A 15,682-nucleotide genomic window follows, 5' to 3' on the forward strand; every position below is an offset into this window, starting at 1 on the left:
AAAAATTATTAAATCCTGTATATCTATTTTTTAAAAAATATATTTTGTTGATTTTTTACAGAGAGGAAGGGAGAGGGATAGAGAGTTAAAAACATCGATGAGAGAGAAACATCAATCAGCTGCCTCCTGCACACGCTCTACTGGGTATGTGCCTGCAACCAAGATACATGCCCTTGACTGGAATCGAATCTGGGACCCTTGAATCTGCAGGCGACGCTCTATCCACTGAGCCAAACCAGCTAGGGCATTAAGGTTTTTTTTTTTATACAATGGGCTGTGATTTTTTAATATCAATTTTATTTTTAATACCAAACCTAATATCATTATTTCTTCTGTATTTAGGTTCGATTAGTGATAGTGGATGGTATTGCTTTTCCTTTTCGTCATGACTTTGATGACTTATCCCTTCGAACTCGATTACTAAATGGCCTAGCCCAGCAAATGATCAGCCTTGCAAATAATCACAGATTAGCTGTAAGTATAATTAGTTAAGAGAATTCTATAATAGTTAAGAAGATTGTATCAAATATTAATGCCTACAAGTAGCAGAATAGAATTTCTCAGGTCAATAAAAAAGGACATATTAATGTACACGTAGTTTTAAATGTAGTTTTGTTTTGGCTTGGTTATTATAAAAAATTAATTCCAGTCATAAGTGTTGTTTATCGGTTTTCCTGGAAAAGAATAAGCATAATTAAGATGCCGTATTTTAAAAATGGACTTTGGTAATTGCAGTGTTTTCTTTGTCTAAATATACTTGATGTGTTTTAGGTAAGCTCTTCCAACATTTCCATTTTTCTTTTGAGTCTTTGATTATTACATAATGTATAATCACAGACTCAGATGGATAGGAAAATGATATATTGTAAAGAGCCAAGATGTTTGGAGATGGAGGTAACTCTTAGATTTGAAATGTGAGGAGAAAGGTAAAGATAAGTTCAAAAGTGAAGAGATAAAAAGGAGTTAAAAACTTTTTTTTATTGCGTTTGCCAGCACTTCCCATTCTGCAACCCTATTCCACCACTGACACGAATATACACACTTATATGTGAGGGAGATGGGAGGTCAAACTGCTTAACTTGATTTTCTTATCTTTGCCCAGAGTCCTTAGCACATGCCGGTAATACATCATAAGTAAATAAAGAATTCCTTGATAAAATAATTTCAAAACTTACATCTTTTCTTTTGAGCTATTAGATTTTTTTGCCGTATACTGAAAAGCATAGTATCCCGTCTTTGAATTATTTTTTCCCATTAATTTGTACGTAATTTTATGCATTCTGTTATTATCCATGAAGAACCCCCACTAGGGGGCACTCAAGACTAATGAGTTGCCATAGTTCCTTAGGTTTTTGTTTGTTTTTAACAAAAATATCCTATCTTTTCTGATTAAAAAAAGTAATGCAACCCTGGCTGATGTGGTTCAGTTGGTTGAGTGTTGTCCCATACACCGAGTGGTTGCAGCTGGTTCAATTTCCAGTCAGGGCACATCCGTGGGTTGTGGGCTTGATCATGTAGGAGGCGGCCAATCAAAGTGACCCTCTCACATCGATGTGTCTGTTTCTCTCCCTCTCCCTTCCTTTCTCAGGTCAATAAAAAAGGACATATTAAAAAAAATTATAAAAAAGCATTTAAAAAGTAATGCAAATAACACGAAAAACTATGCAGTATTTAAGTAATATAAGCATTTGCAAACTCACATGAAACAAGATATCCATATATATGATTAAGTGAAAAAATTCAAGTTGTATAGTAATATATTTCATGGATTCCACTTTTGAGAAAAGTAAAAATTATATATGAGCATTTATATCTATGAAGAAAAATACTGAAAGGACCAAAACATTAACAGTGGTTATTTCTAGAGCTAAGATTTTTGGGGGGCTAAGGGCATACTTTACTCTATTACTTTATAAATTCATTTTTACTTAGCAGGTATAGAGGCATGTCTGAGCTTTGATAATAAATACATTTTACAATTTTAAGTTATATGCTTGCTGTAAAAAAATTATAAATCATCAAAATGTAAACAATTATATTATCTATTACTCAGAAATGATTATTGTTGAGTTTGCTGTACATATTTTTCCAAACTTATTCTATGCATACACAAACATGTTTTAAAGTAAGATCACATTATACATGCTATTATGCAAAGCAATATTTTGTTCACTTAATATATTGCAAATATCTTTCCATATATATCCTATGTAATAAAAGCCTAATATGCTGTGTCCAGTCATCTAGTGTCCGTTCAACCAATCAAAGTTTAATATGCTAATGATATGCTAAGGCTGCTCAACCGCTCGCTATGATGTGCACTGACCACCAGGGGGCAGACAGTCAGCTGATCGACCAGTCACTATGACGTGCACTGACCACCAGGGGGAAGACACTCCGACCGGTAGGTTAGCTTGCTGTTGGGGTCTGGCTGATCAGGACTGAGCGAGATGGCCCTGGAGCCCCCATGCGGTCCCTCCTCGGCTGGCCAACCTCCCGCATTCCTCCCTGGCCCCAGTCGTGCACCGGTGGGGTCCTTCAGCCTGGCCTGCGCCCTCTCGCAATCTGGGACCCCTCGGGGGATGTTGGAGAGCCGGTTTCAGCCCGATCTTGCAGGCCAGGCTGAGGGACCCCACTGGTGCACAAAGTCATGCATTGGGCTTCTATTTACTATATAAGTTTACCTTACCTTAGCTACATAGTATTTTGTTGTATGATTGTAGAAGTTTTTTTAACCACTTCCCTATTGATTATCTTTAAAGTTGACTCCAGTTTTTCATAATTTAAAACACTGCAATCAACAACTTTACATATACTTCTTTGCCCATTCGTCCAGTTATTTCTGAAAGTATTAAGCCAAAGGAATATCTGTTTAAACCATTTTGTTATATATTATCAAACTAGAGGCCTGGTGCACGGATTTGTGCACTGGAGGGGTCCCTCGGCCTGGCCTGCGGGGATCGGGCCAAAACTGGCTCTCCGACATCCCCTGAGGGGTCTCAGATTGTGAGGTGGTTCTCGGTGACACACCCCAGAATCGGACTCCCTCCTGTCTGGTTCCAGCGCATCACCCGAGAACCACAGCTGCCAAGTGAACGCAGCTCGACAGCTCCTGTGTTGAGCATCTGCCCCCTGGTGATCAGTGTGCATCATAGCTACTTGTTGGTCGGCCAGTTAACCAGTTGGCTGGTTGGCTGGTCACTTAGGCTTTTATATATAGACTAGAGGCCTATTGCACGAATTTTTACCCTTCCCCTGGCTTCTGGCACCAGTTTTCCTCTGGCACCCGGGACCCAGACCTTTACTCTGGCCACCGCCTTCCATCTTCGCTCTGGACACAGTCTTCACTGTGGCTGGAGCCTTCAGTCTTTGCTCCTCACTCCGGCGGGAGTCTTCAGCCTCCGGCCAGAGCTGCTCCTATAGCTCCTTTCGCCTCCCACCCTCCCCGTCATAGCTTGATCACTGCTTCGCCTGCAGACCTCGCGGGCTCCTGGGTCCCGGGGGTGCCGCCTTGCCTGTGGCCCGGCTTTCCGATCTCTATCACCGGCTGGGGGGCGGGCAAAGGCGGCCCCGGTTCTCCGATCCAGGGCCGGGGGGCAGGGCAAAGGCAGCTGCCACCCGGCTCTTGCCTGCCGCCTAGGTTTCTGATCACCGTTCTTCCGTCCTTCCCCTTTCACCTCCCATCATTGAGCCTACATATGCAAATTAACCGCCATCTTACTTGGTGGTTAACTGCCATCTTTCTTGGCAGTTAATTTGCATATCACCCTGATTAGCCAATGGGAAGCGTAGCGAAGGTACGGTCAATTACCCTGTTTGTCTTTTATTAGATAGGATTATCCTCAGAAAATGTGTTCCAAAGTATGTTGTCTTCAGCAATGGATGAGAATTCTTGTTTTTCCACATCTTTACCAATTTTGAGTCTTGTAAGTCTTTGCCATGCTGATGTGGAGAGAGTCCTTTTATTTTTTAATTTTTTAAATATACTTTTATTGATTTCAGAGAGGAAGGGAGAGGGAGAGAGAGATAGAAACATCAATGATGAGAAAGAATCATTGATCGGCTGCTCTTACATGCCCCACACTGGGGATCAAGCCTGCAACCCAGGCATGTGCCCTGACCAGGAAATGAACCATGACCTCTCGGTTCATCTGTCAATGCTCAACCACTGAACCATGCTGGCCAGGCAAGAGAGTCCTTTTAGAAGTTCTGTATCAGTTTCAGCTTGCAGTAGTATCAATCTTATATCTAGAGGGAAGACCTGTATTGGAAGAATATTTAAAATAACCATTTCTGGAGAATTTTGGATAAAAATGTGCCAGATAATCTGATTTTTACTGTACTAAATCAGCCTCAAACACGTTCATTTTTTCTACTATAAAGCTACTACTTTCATAACATGGGATTTTTTCTATAAGCCACTATTTAATCCAAAAGAATTAGCAATATTTTTAGTCTTTAGTGCCATCTGTGACTAACGTACATTTGTATCTATTATTAGTAGACTAGCATTGTCACAATTTGGGGTCATTTGATCTGATTACTATGTTTTATTTTCCTGCAGTTCTTCTACTTTTACTGTACATTCTTTGATGTTAGGTCTCTTCTCATAATTCTTTGCTTTGGTTTCTTTTTTATTTCTGTAAAATCATAAATCATAATTCTGTATTTATTTCTTCCCTAAAAATGTAAGCATTGAGTTATTAAGAACTTTATATTCTTTTGAATAAATATATTCCAGAGAGGCCACAGTGCTAAAGAGCACAGACTCAATCTTTCTAAGCTTTTGATGTATTATGTGTTAAATTGGAATAATAATAATAATACCTCATTCATAGAGTAGTTGTGGAGATTAGATACGATAATAAAGGTAAAGCACTTAGCATGGTTTCTGGCATGTATTAGGTACTCAAAAATGTTTATTACTGCTGTTGGACTAGTTGTTCCTATTGGCTTATACAAAATTTAAATTTAAAAGCTTGGATTTTCCTGATTCTCGCATTTATGAAGTTTTTGTTCATGCTCTCTTTAGGCCATTATATATTATCTATTATATCTTTACTAGAGGCCTGATGCATGAAATTTGTGCGGGGGTTAGGGGAGAGGTCTCTCAGCCCGGCCTGTGCCCTCTTGCAATCCAGGACCCTTTGCTTCTAACCACCCACTTGCTCACTCCTTACCACTTGGCTTGCCGCTCCTTAGCACTGCCACAGAGGTGGGAGAGGCTCTGGCCACCGCTACTGCACTCGACAGCTGTGAGCCCCCCTTCTAGCTGAGCAGTGCTCCTGCTGTGGTAGCGCACTGACCACTAGGGGCAGCTCCTTCGTTGAGCATCTGCCCCCTGGTGGTCAGTGTGCATCATAACGACTGGTTGTTCTGCCGTCAGATCGAATTGCATATTACGCTTTTATATATATACTAGAAGCCCAGTGTACAAAAATTTGTGCACTGGTGGGGGGGTGGGGTTCCTCAGCCCAACCTGTGCCCTCTCACAGTCTGGGACCCATCGGGAGATCACCACCTGCTGGCTTAGGCCTGCTCCCCTGGTGGCAGTTGGTACACCCAATCCCGCAGTGTCTGCCTCCTCTCCCCCAGTCGCAGATGGCAGGCCCGGATCCCACGCTGGGGCGGACGGCGGCTGGGGATTGCGCGGCTGCTCGCCCCGCCCGCCCCACCCCACACACGGCAGGCCAGGATCTCGCATTGGGGCGGCCAGCAATTTGGGATCGAGCTGCTGCCAGCCCCAGGCGGGGCGGCAGAGCATGATCTGCCTGCAGTATGCAAATTAGCCGCCATCTTTGTTGGTGGTTAATTTGCATATCGTGCTGATTAGCCAATGGGAGGCATAGCGAAGGTACGGTCAGTTACCATGTTTGTCTATTACAGTGGGGCCTTGACTTACGAGTGTCCCGACTAACAAGTTTTTTGAGATACCAGCTGTCTCTCGGCTGATTTTTTGCATTGAGTTGACAGAGTAATTTGAGTTAACGAGCTCCTTAACGAGCTCGGTCTCGGAACGAATTAAACTCGTAAGTCAAGGCCCCACTGTATTAGATAGGATAAATTCTTCTATTTTCACAACAAAGAACTTCTTTGTTCTTGTTTGTTTAAAAAAAAGTTTTATGTTCAGCAGACATGTTTTCGGATAACTATTTTTATGGGTAAGTTTTAAAAATACTATCAGAAAGGTTTTCATTACCTAAATAGTATTTCTTTAAATTAGATTATATTCAGAATAATAAAATCACAAGGCTATTTACTTGATAAGTTTTAGGGGAGACTCATCTAATTTTCTCACATTTTGTTTTTGTAGGTAATTTTAACTAATCAGATGACAACAAAGATTGATAAAAATCAGGCCATGCTGATACCTGCGCTGGGTGAGTAATAATCCGATAAACATTTTCAGTTAAACACATTTTCTCTACATCTTTAATTTGATGCTTATTGAGTACGGTAAACTTCATGAAAGCAGAGACTGTATGTGTCTTATTCACTGAAAAATCTTAGCACAGAGCACTGTGCCCTTAGATCTTGACTCATCCTTTCAGTTAACAAACATTAATTTAGCATCTACTATATAGAAACTGTTGTGTCAGGTACTGAACATATAATATTTATATGGTGATTCTTGCCTTCAGAAAGCTCACAGTCTTAGGCAGGAGTAAGGGTGAATCCATTCAAATACAAATTACACTACAGTGAATGGATTTATTTTGTTTTTAACCTCAGTCATGGTCTTGTTAGGATATAATGCTTTAACTTTATTAATCCTAAAATCTTTAAGAATAGTCTCTCAGAGTTTTTGGTTTTTTTTTGGTGGTTAGAAATATGTTGGTCTTAATATATGGAAGATGGACAAATATGTTAATTCAAACTATAAAGTTTTCTAAAAGTAAATAGAAGATATTGATCTGCAATATTTTATTAGTTATGTAAACATCCATGAATCTCAGGATGTTATCGACATATCAGTTTTATTTGAAATCAAGTATACTCTCATTATGTTAAATCAAGCAAAGTAAAACTGTATTTAGTCAGATGCAGTCTGAGAGACTTATAACCTAGGCAATATACAGTTATTGTGTTCTTCTTCCCTCAGGGGAAAGTTGGGGACATGCTGCTACAATACGGCTGATCTTTCATTGGGATCAAAAGCAAAGGTCAGTGTAGAAACAAGTTAATTATTCTAAAAATCGGGTTAACTATACTAAACACCAGTTTCTTAGAGCTAGTCCAATGGATGAAATCTACAGTACCCCATGAACTAAAGCTTTTGTTACCTTGTCCTTAATCACCTAGAGCAAACAGAAACATGTTTTTATCTGCACGTTGAGCTACATAAGAAATGCTTTGGGATTTTCAATGATGGGCTGCACCTGAAATGAACCGTGGGCCAAAGAATGCTACCTTCTAAAGCTCTTAGAAATCAAGTACCATTAGCCATGCAGAAGGGGGTGGGTACTCTGTGTTCATGGAAGGGATTGAAAGAATACAATTGGGACAAAATGTTAGCTTTGGGCTGATTTATGTGGAAAATAGGATGGCTTTTCTTAGTTATTGCTTAATATATTTCTTGTATAAAATTGTGTTTACTTTTATATTTTCCTACCTTGCTTTTGTTATTCAATTACTTACCTGACTTTCATTGGTATTGTTCTTTAAAATAAAACTATGACAGCGTGAAACCTTTGTATTTGTTTTTAAAGCTGCTGAGCAAGTGAACAAACCAGCTTTTATTTTCCTTAAAATAGGCAATTGAAAGCTGCAGAATCTTTTATTCTGCACTTCTAGAAATGTCAGATTTATGCTAGACTCTCTGCTTTGAGATTAATTGTCATAACCTAGAGAACTTGGTTTTGAAATGCTCTAATGAAAGGGGAAAATTGAGACAGCTTGTGGGCAAAGATAGAAAAAAGGATTACTTAAATACATATTGGGTCTGGTCAGTGGTATTGTCTATTTCTTTATTTACATTTCTTTATTCTTTTAAAAAATGTTTTTATTGATTTTATTTTTTTAAATATTATTTTTATTGATTTCAGAGAGGAAGGGAGAGGGAGAGAGATAGAAACATCAATGATGAGAGAGAATCGTTGATTGGCTGCCTCCTGCACACCCCCCACTAGGGATTGAGCCCACAACCTGGGCATGTGTCCTTGACTGGAATCGAACCCAGGACCCTTCAGTCCACAGGCTGACGCTCTATTCACTGAGCCAGACCGGCTAGGGCGTTTTTATTGATTTTAGAGAGAGAGAGAAGAATGAGGGAGGGAGAGAAAGAGAGAGAGAGAGAGAGAGAGAGGCACCAAAGTGAGAGAGGAACATTGATCTGTTGTCTCCCGTATTCACCCTGACTGGTGCACAGGATGATGCTCCAACCAACTGAGCCACACCAGCCAGGGCTGCATTTCTTTGTTCTTGCCTCACCAAGTTAGGTTTTACTGACTCTGAGCTCATAGTAGAACCAATCACCCTTACATACATCTTTTACAACTAATTCATGCAGTTTGTATCTTTTTTAAAGATGGCACTTTCACATCTCAGGTGACTCTTCTCCTACCTGCCAATTATACAAAGTGCTGTACAATTGACTCCCATCCTCCAACTGAATTCACAACAGGAATTTTTTCTCAGTAACAAACACTATTGTAAAGATTTGGCAATTTCTCCAGATGAGTCTTTAGAACATACTGCTTATACTTTCCCAGATTGGGGTGTTTTGCAAAGTGCATCCACTAATATTGTTAGGAATTTCCCTTGAGCTAGTGTACAATAATAGTCTTCCACTTTTGTTATATTAAATACTCACTAGTAGAACACATCTAAAAAAATGAGAAATGCCCTAACCGGTTTGGCTCAGTGGTGGATAGAGCGTCGGGCTGTGGACTGAAAGGTCCCAGGTTCTATTCCGGTCAAGGGCATGTACCTTGGTTGTGGGCACATCCCCAGTGGGGGGTGTGCAGGAGGCAGCTGATCGATGTTTCTCTCTCATTGATGTTTCTAACTCTCTATCCTTCCCTCTCCCTTCCTCTCTGTAAAAAATCAATAAAATATATTTTTTTAAAAAATGAGAAAAATTGCTCTAGCCAGTTTGGCTCAGTGGATATAGCATCAGCCCACGGACTGAAGGGTTCCGGGTTTGATTCCAGTCAAGGGCGTGAACCTCGGTTGCAGGCTTGATCCTCAGCCATGCTCGGGGCACATGCAGGAGGCAACCAACCAATTGGTATATCTCTCTCACATCGATGTTTCTCTCTCTCTCCTTCCCTTCCACTCTCTGTAAAAATCAATGGAAAAATATCCTCAGGTGAGGATTAACAAAAAAGAAAGAAAGAGAGGGCGGGGGGAGGGAGAGAGAAGAAAAATAATAGGAATACTGCAAGATGTTTCATGTTTTTATACATTCATCAGAAGGAGAAGTTTGCCGTTATCTAACTCTGTAAGTTAGCATTGGTTAGGTACCCATGAGATAAAAAAAATCATGCTTACTTTAAAAAAAATGTTTTTATTGATTTTCAGAGAGGAAGGAAGAGGGAGAGAGAGAAACATCAATTGGTTTCCTCCCACGCACCCTGACCAGGGATTGAACCTATGACCTGGACATGTACCCTGATCAGAACCAAATCCCTTTTGGTGCATGGGATGATGCTCAACCAACTGAGGCACACCAGCCAGGGCAATCATACTTAATTTTTAAGAGTTAACCATTTTATGACTTCAGCTTCTTACTAATCCTTTCCAAGAAATTAGAGAATAATGTAGAGCACTGACATTAGATAGATAGATTTAGGGGAAATCTTTTCTATAAAAATTTCCCAAATCCCATTTTATCATTTTAGTGAGTGCTTTCTTATGCTAGGTATTTAACTGGCACTTTATGTACAACATTTTATATATTCCTTCAATAACTCTGAAGAATCTATATTTTTAACAGTGAGAAGACCAAGGCCCAGAAGATTAACTAGTAATTCATTGAATATTTATTAACTCTCCTTTATTATGCTAAGCACTATGTGTATAAAATTTCATTTTATTTTCCAGATAACTGTGAAATAGATAGTAGTATCCACATTTTTTAGCAGACGATCATAGAGTCCATTCTTCTCCTATAATTGCTGTTTCTAAAATGTAATTCTAGTATTGTGTTAATTGCCAGCAAATCTGAAGCTCTTATCCACCTTTTCAGGTAAAATTCTTTTTCTTCAAACTGTTTTTTCCAGACGCTGTGGATATATAATAAATAACGTTCATACTTTATTATAACTAGAAGAAGTTGACCTTATTTAATAGAATTAAAATAGTCTTGTTCTATTTTTAAAAAAAATATTTTTATTGATTTCAGAGAGGAAGGGAGAGGGAGAGAGAGAGAGAGATAGAAACATCAATGATGAGAGAGAATCATTGATTGGCTGCCTCCTGCACACCCCCTACTGGGGATGGAGCCCAAAACTCGGGCATGTGCCTCCGACCTGAATTGAACCTGGGACCCTTCAGTCTGCAGGTCAAAACTATCCACTAAACCAAACCAGCTAGGGCAATAGTTTTGTTCTTCATGGTTTGAAACCAGCTATCTTTAAGTCATTAAGTTGCATGACATCTTGTATGTACTTTAAATTTTAGTTTACCTTGAGAGGATGGAATTGACACTGGATGAAAACAGTTATGAAAATGAACACTTCGAGTTTGAGCAGAAAACTAAAAAACCTTGACTAGCCAAATATATATTGAGAATTGAATTTAAGTATCCCATCTTATGACTCAGTCCCCACCCTTCACCAGGAACACCTGATTTTTATCTTTTGACTAATAATGGAATTATATTCTAATAGAAATACTGAAACATTTTAATAATGGAATATCATTCTAAAAGGATTACTTTGGTCTCTATCCTGCATATTGTGCATGTTTTCCTTCAATTTATATATTCATGATAATATGAAACTGAGATTGTTCAAAATTATACCACTCTTTGCCAAGAAGATCTGGTGGTAGAGTGGAGTAATATAGCAACACCCCCACATAGTGTTTCATACGTGCTTTAGAGCACAAATTGTGCTTCTGTCTTGTTTCTTCCTGACCCAGACTATGTAGTTCAGCCATATGTTAAGCTTCATTTCAGCTGGGGCCATGAGCCAAGTGATTCTTTGGTTTAGTTTGCTGTTTAAAAGATCTGTTTAGATGCAGACATAAAATATAAAATTTTATATTTTACTTAGAAATTGGAGGAAGGTTTTTAACCTGAATACTAAGGCCCATTTGACTTTAGGATTCTTTTTTTATTACTTATTTTTATTTATTGATTAAAAAATATTTTTATTGATTTCAGAGAGGAAGGGAGAGGGAGAAAGATAGAAACCTCAATGATGAGAATCATTGATTGGCTGCTTCCTGCATGCCCCCTGCTAGGGATTGAACCTGAAACTGAGGCATGTGTTCTGACCGAGAATTGAATTGTGACCTCCCTAGTTCATACGCCAACGCTCAACCTCTGAGCCACACCAGCCAGGCAACTTTAGGATTTTTAATAAACACATACATGCTTCTTAAAAGCTTATTTACTTATTACTGTGACTGCTGTGGCTCAGTGGTTGAGCATCGACCCATGAACCAAGAATTTACCAGTTCCATTCTTGGTCAGGGCACATGCCCAGGTTTCGGGCTTTATCTCCGGTGGGGGGCATGCAGGAGGTAGCCGCTCAATGATGTTTCTCTCTCATTTATGTTTCTACTTCTCCCTTCCTCTCTAAAAACATATGTATTTTAAAAAGCTTATTTCCTTTTTTTAAAAATGTTTTTACTATTCTTTTTTTTTTTATTGCTTAAAGTATTACAAAGGGTATTATATGTCTCCTTTTCCCCCCCCGCCCTTGACAATCCCCTGGCCTTCCCTACCCTCCAGTGTCTTATGTCCATTGGTTATGCTTATATGCATGCATATCAGTCCTTCGGTTGATCTCTTACTTCCTTCTTTTTTTTTTTTTTTTTTTTTAATATATTTTATTGATTTTTTACAGAGAGGAAGAGAGATAGAGAGTTAGAAACATCGATGAGAGAGAAACATCGATCAGCTGCCTCCTGCACATCTCCCACTGGGGATGTGCCCGCAACCCAGGTACATGCCCTTGACCGGAATCGAACCTGGGACCTTTCAGTCCGCAGGCTGACGCTCTATCCACTGAGCCAAACCGGTTTCGGCTCTTACTTCCTTCTTAATGATTTTCTCAGAAAATTCAGATGAACCTAGGTACTTTTTTGGATATGGTATTAGATACTAATTTTTCAGAAGGTTAGCTAATTTTTGTTATATTGAGTCAAAAAGAGAATAAAAAAAAAACATATTTTATTGATTTTTTACAGAGAGGAAGGGAGAAGGATAGAGTTAGAACATCGATGAGAAACATCGATCAGCTGCCTCCTGCACACTCCCTACTAGGGATGTGCTCAAAACCAAGGTACATGCCCTTGAACGGAATTGAACCTGGGACCCTTGAGTCCGCAGGCCAATGCTCTATCCACTGAGCCAAATCAGTTAGGGCAAATTTCTCATTTTTTAAAAAATATATATTTTATTGATTTTTTACAGAGAGGAAGGGAGAGGGATAGAGAGTTAGAAACATCGATGAGAGAGAAACATCGATCAGCTGCCTCCTGCACACTCCTCACTGGGGATGTGCCCGCAACCAAGGTACATGCCCTTCACTGGAATTGAACCTGGGATCCTTGAGTCCACAGGCCGATGCTCTATCTACTGAGCCAAACTGGTTAGGGCCAAAAAGAGAACTTTTTTAATAAGGTGGGTTGAAATATACTATACTTCTATTTTTCTGTTATACTTTGCATTAATATGGAATAGCAACTCTAAAAGCATTGTACAAATTTATAATTTCACTTCCTTCTCAGAGCTATTCTTATATTACATATTACTTAGCAGTTATTTTATTTATGCATACAGTTTCAATTATAGAGTAAATGACATTTTGGATTCTGCTGTTTTCATCCTGAAAGTACAAACTTAAAACATTAAGCTAATGGACCATGGTCTCTGATTGCCTCTCTTTTGAATTGTGCCTTATTAGAGGGGCAATTTCAAAATTAAGAGAGTAACAGATTTTTTTAAAACAAGTAAACATTTTTATATGTAAATAAATGATCCTTTTAACTCTGAGAGTCTATGATTTTTCTCTAAGTTAGTGCAGTTATATCAGTTTTTAAAATGTGTGTAAAGTATACATAACTTAACATTTTAACCAGTTAAGTGTACAGTTCAGTGGCGTGAAGTATATTCACATTATTGTATAATCATCACCAGCATTCATCTCCAGAACTTTTTCATCTTCCTATACTGAAACTTTGTACTTATTAAACACTAATTCTCCATTCTCCCTTCCCACCAGGCTCTGGCAACCACTATTCTACTTCTGTCTCTATGAATTTGCCTACTCCAGGCACCTCAAATAAGTGGAATCATACAAAATTTATCCTATTGTGACTGGCTTTATTTCATTTAGCACAGTGATTCCCAAAGTGGGCGCTATCGCCCCCCAGTGGGCGCTGCAGCGATCCAGGGGGGCAGTGATGGCCACAGGTGCATTTGGGGGCGATGAGTAACTGCTATTAAAATTTTAAAAAAATTAATTTCCAGGGGCTGAGTAATATTTTTTCTGGAAAGGGGGCGGTAGGCCAAATAAGTTTGGGAACCACTGATTTAGCACAATGTCTTCAAAGTTAACTCTAGTATGTATCAATATGTTCCTAAGACTGATTAATATTCCATTATATGTATATACGACCTTTTTTTAATCCATTCATCTGTGAAACATTTGGATTACTTCTACCTTTTGGCTATTATGAATAAGTTATATCAGTTTTAAATTAATTTTAAAAGTTTTTGCTTATATTTGTTGCTGTTATAGTACTTGAACATCCCAAAGAGCTTAGAATTTTATTTTTCAACTATTTTCAGCTTTCAATTTTATGTTACTTATTTTATACAGTACATAATAAAATCCTACCTAAATAGATCTTGTTCTTTCATGACAGTGATTTTTCTGGATATAATCCTTTTGAAAGTGTGTCTTCCTAGCTTATTTATCTATATATATAAAAGCTTAAGCGACCATTCGACTCTCTGGCCTGTAGCTATGACACACAATGACCACCAGGAGCAGACGCTCTGACCGGTAGCTCTGACACACACTGACCTCCAGGGGTCAGACGCTCAACACAGGAGCTGCCTCAACACAGGAGCTGCCGAGCTGCGATGACTTGGCAGCTGCGGTTCTCAGGTGACGCACTCGAAACCAGAGAGGAGGGAGCCTGATTCCAGGGTGCATCAACTGAGAACTGCCCTCTCGCAATCTGGGACCCCTTATGGGAATGTCGGAGAGCCAGTTTCAGCCTGATCCCTGCAGGCCAGGCCAAGGGACCCCACTGGATTCGTGCACTGGGCCTCTAGTATTAGTATAATATGAGTGTATGTTTCTTATGTATATCCCAAGAAATTGTCTTAATAGTTCTGTAATACACATAAAAAAACAAAATTATTGCAGAAAGTTTGAAAAATATAAACAAACCTTTATTTAATAACTTTTAATTGTAGTCTTCTAGTTTTTTATATATGTGTCTATACATACTTACAAATGCAGGATCATACACCATAACTTTTACTTAATGTAATATTAAAATTTTCCATTTCATTAAATGTTTCTTCTACTATGTTTTCTTAAGCATAAATAGTATCTTGTCATGTATAAAGTAGTTTATTTCAGTGATTTTCAGCCTTTTTCAGGTCATGGCACACACAAACTAAGTACTAAAATTCTGCGGCACACCAAAAATACATTTTTTGCCAGTCTGACTAAAAAAATAGGTATAATTTTGATTTATTCACACTGGAAGGCTATTGTGTTAGCTGTTGTGATTTCTTATTTACAATAAGGGAAAGAGGCCAGCGCAACAAAGCTAGTCAAGTATTACATATTTAAAATTTTTTTGCAGCACACTGTTTGAAAATTGCTGGTTTGTGTGTTTTTTTTCATTTTTATTTATTGATTTATTACCTTTTTATCAGAGAGAGGGAGGGAGAAGAGAAACATTGATTTGTTGTTCCACTTATTTATGCATTCATATTGGTTGCTGCTTGTATGTGCCCTGAGGGGGGGATAGAACCCACAACCTTAGCATATTGGGATGATACTCTAACCACTTGAGCTATCTACTAGGGTGAAAGTTGCTGGTTTATTTGAATCAGTCATTGGACTTTTAGATTGCTTTACAATTTTATTTATATAAACAATATAAGTAATTGTTAATATCTGTAATAATTATTACTAGTACATGCATACCTATAGTTATTGTTTGAAGGGAGTACTTCTGATATTTCTTTCCTTTCTGTATCCTTAGAGAACAAAATAATAAAATTATATTTTAAAAAATTATAAATTTAAATGATCAAATCAGTCACCTGAACTAATTAAGATTATGTGTTTGTGTATTTTTTTTTCCCTCTAAGCAGGTTGGCAACATTGTACAAATCACCAAGCCAGAAGGAATCTACAGTACCGTTTCAGATCACAGTCAGTATTATTATATTTTAAAATATGTTCTTATTGATTTCAGAGAGGAAGGGAGAGGGAGAAAGAGATAGAAACATCAATGATGAAAGAGAATCACCAATCCA

General features: G+C 38.5%; 2 protein-coding genes across 5 annotated transcripts in view; one reads left to right on the forward strand and one right to left on the reverse strand.

Annotated features, from left to right (window-relative positions):
• Positions 1 to 15,682, reverse strand: part of TEX14 (testis expressed 14, intercellular bridge forming factor) — a 124,127-nt gene that overhangs the window by 92,116 nt on the left and 16,329 nt on the right. The window lies entirely within an intron of this gene.
• RAD51C (RAD51 paralog C) overlaps positions 1 to 15,682 on the forward strand; it is a 30,929-nt gene that overhangs the window by 13,635 nt on the left and 1,612 nt on the right. For 2 of the 4 annotated variants that reach the window (XM_070393232.1, XM_070393230.1), the window contains exons 5-8: positions 343 to 474; positions 6,314 to 6,380; positions 7,103 to 7,163; positions 15,515 to 15,578. In XM_070393232.1, the coding sequence (XP_070249333.1) occupies positions 343 to 474; positions 6,314 to 6,380; positions 7,103 to 7,163; positions 15,515 to 15,578 (324 nt within the window). The remainder of the gene's footprint in view (positions 1 to 342; positions 475 to 6,313; positions 6,381 to 7,102; positions 7,164 to 15,514; positions 15,579 to 15,682) is intronic. The other 2 variants (XM_070393231.1, XM_070393233.1) reach the window with 2 other exon arrangements.

Source organism: Myotis yumanensis, unplaced genomic scaffold (assembly GCF_028538775.1).
Source record: "Myotis yumanensis isolate MYYU_CA2020_CCGP unplaced genomic scaffold, mMyoYum1.0.hap1 SCAF_16, whole genome shotgun sequence".
Classification (NCBI taxonomy): Eukaryota; Metazoa; Chordata; class Mammalia; order Chiroptera; family Vespertilionidae; genus Myotis; species Myotis yumanensis.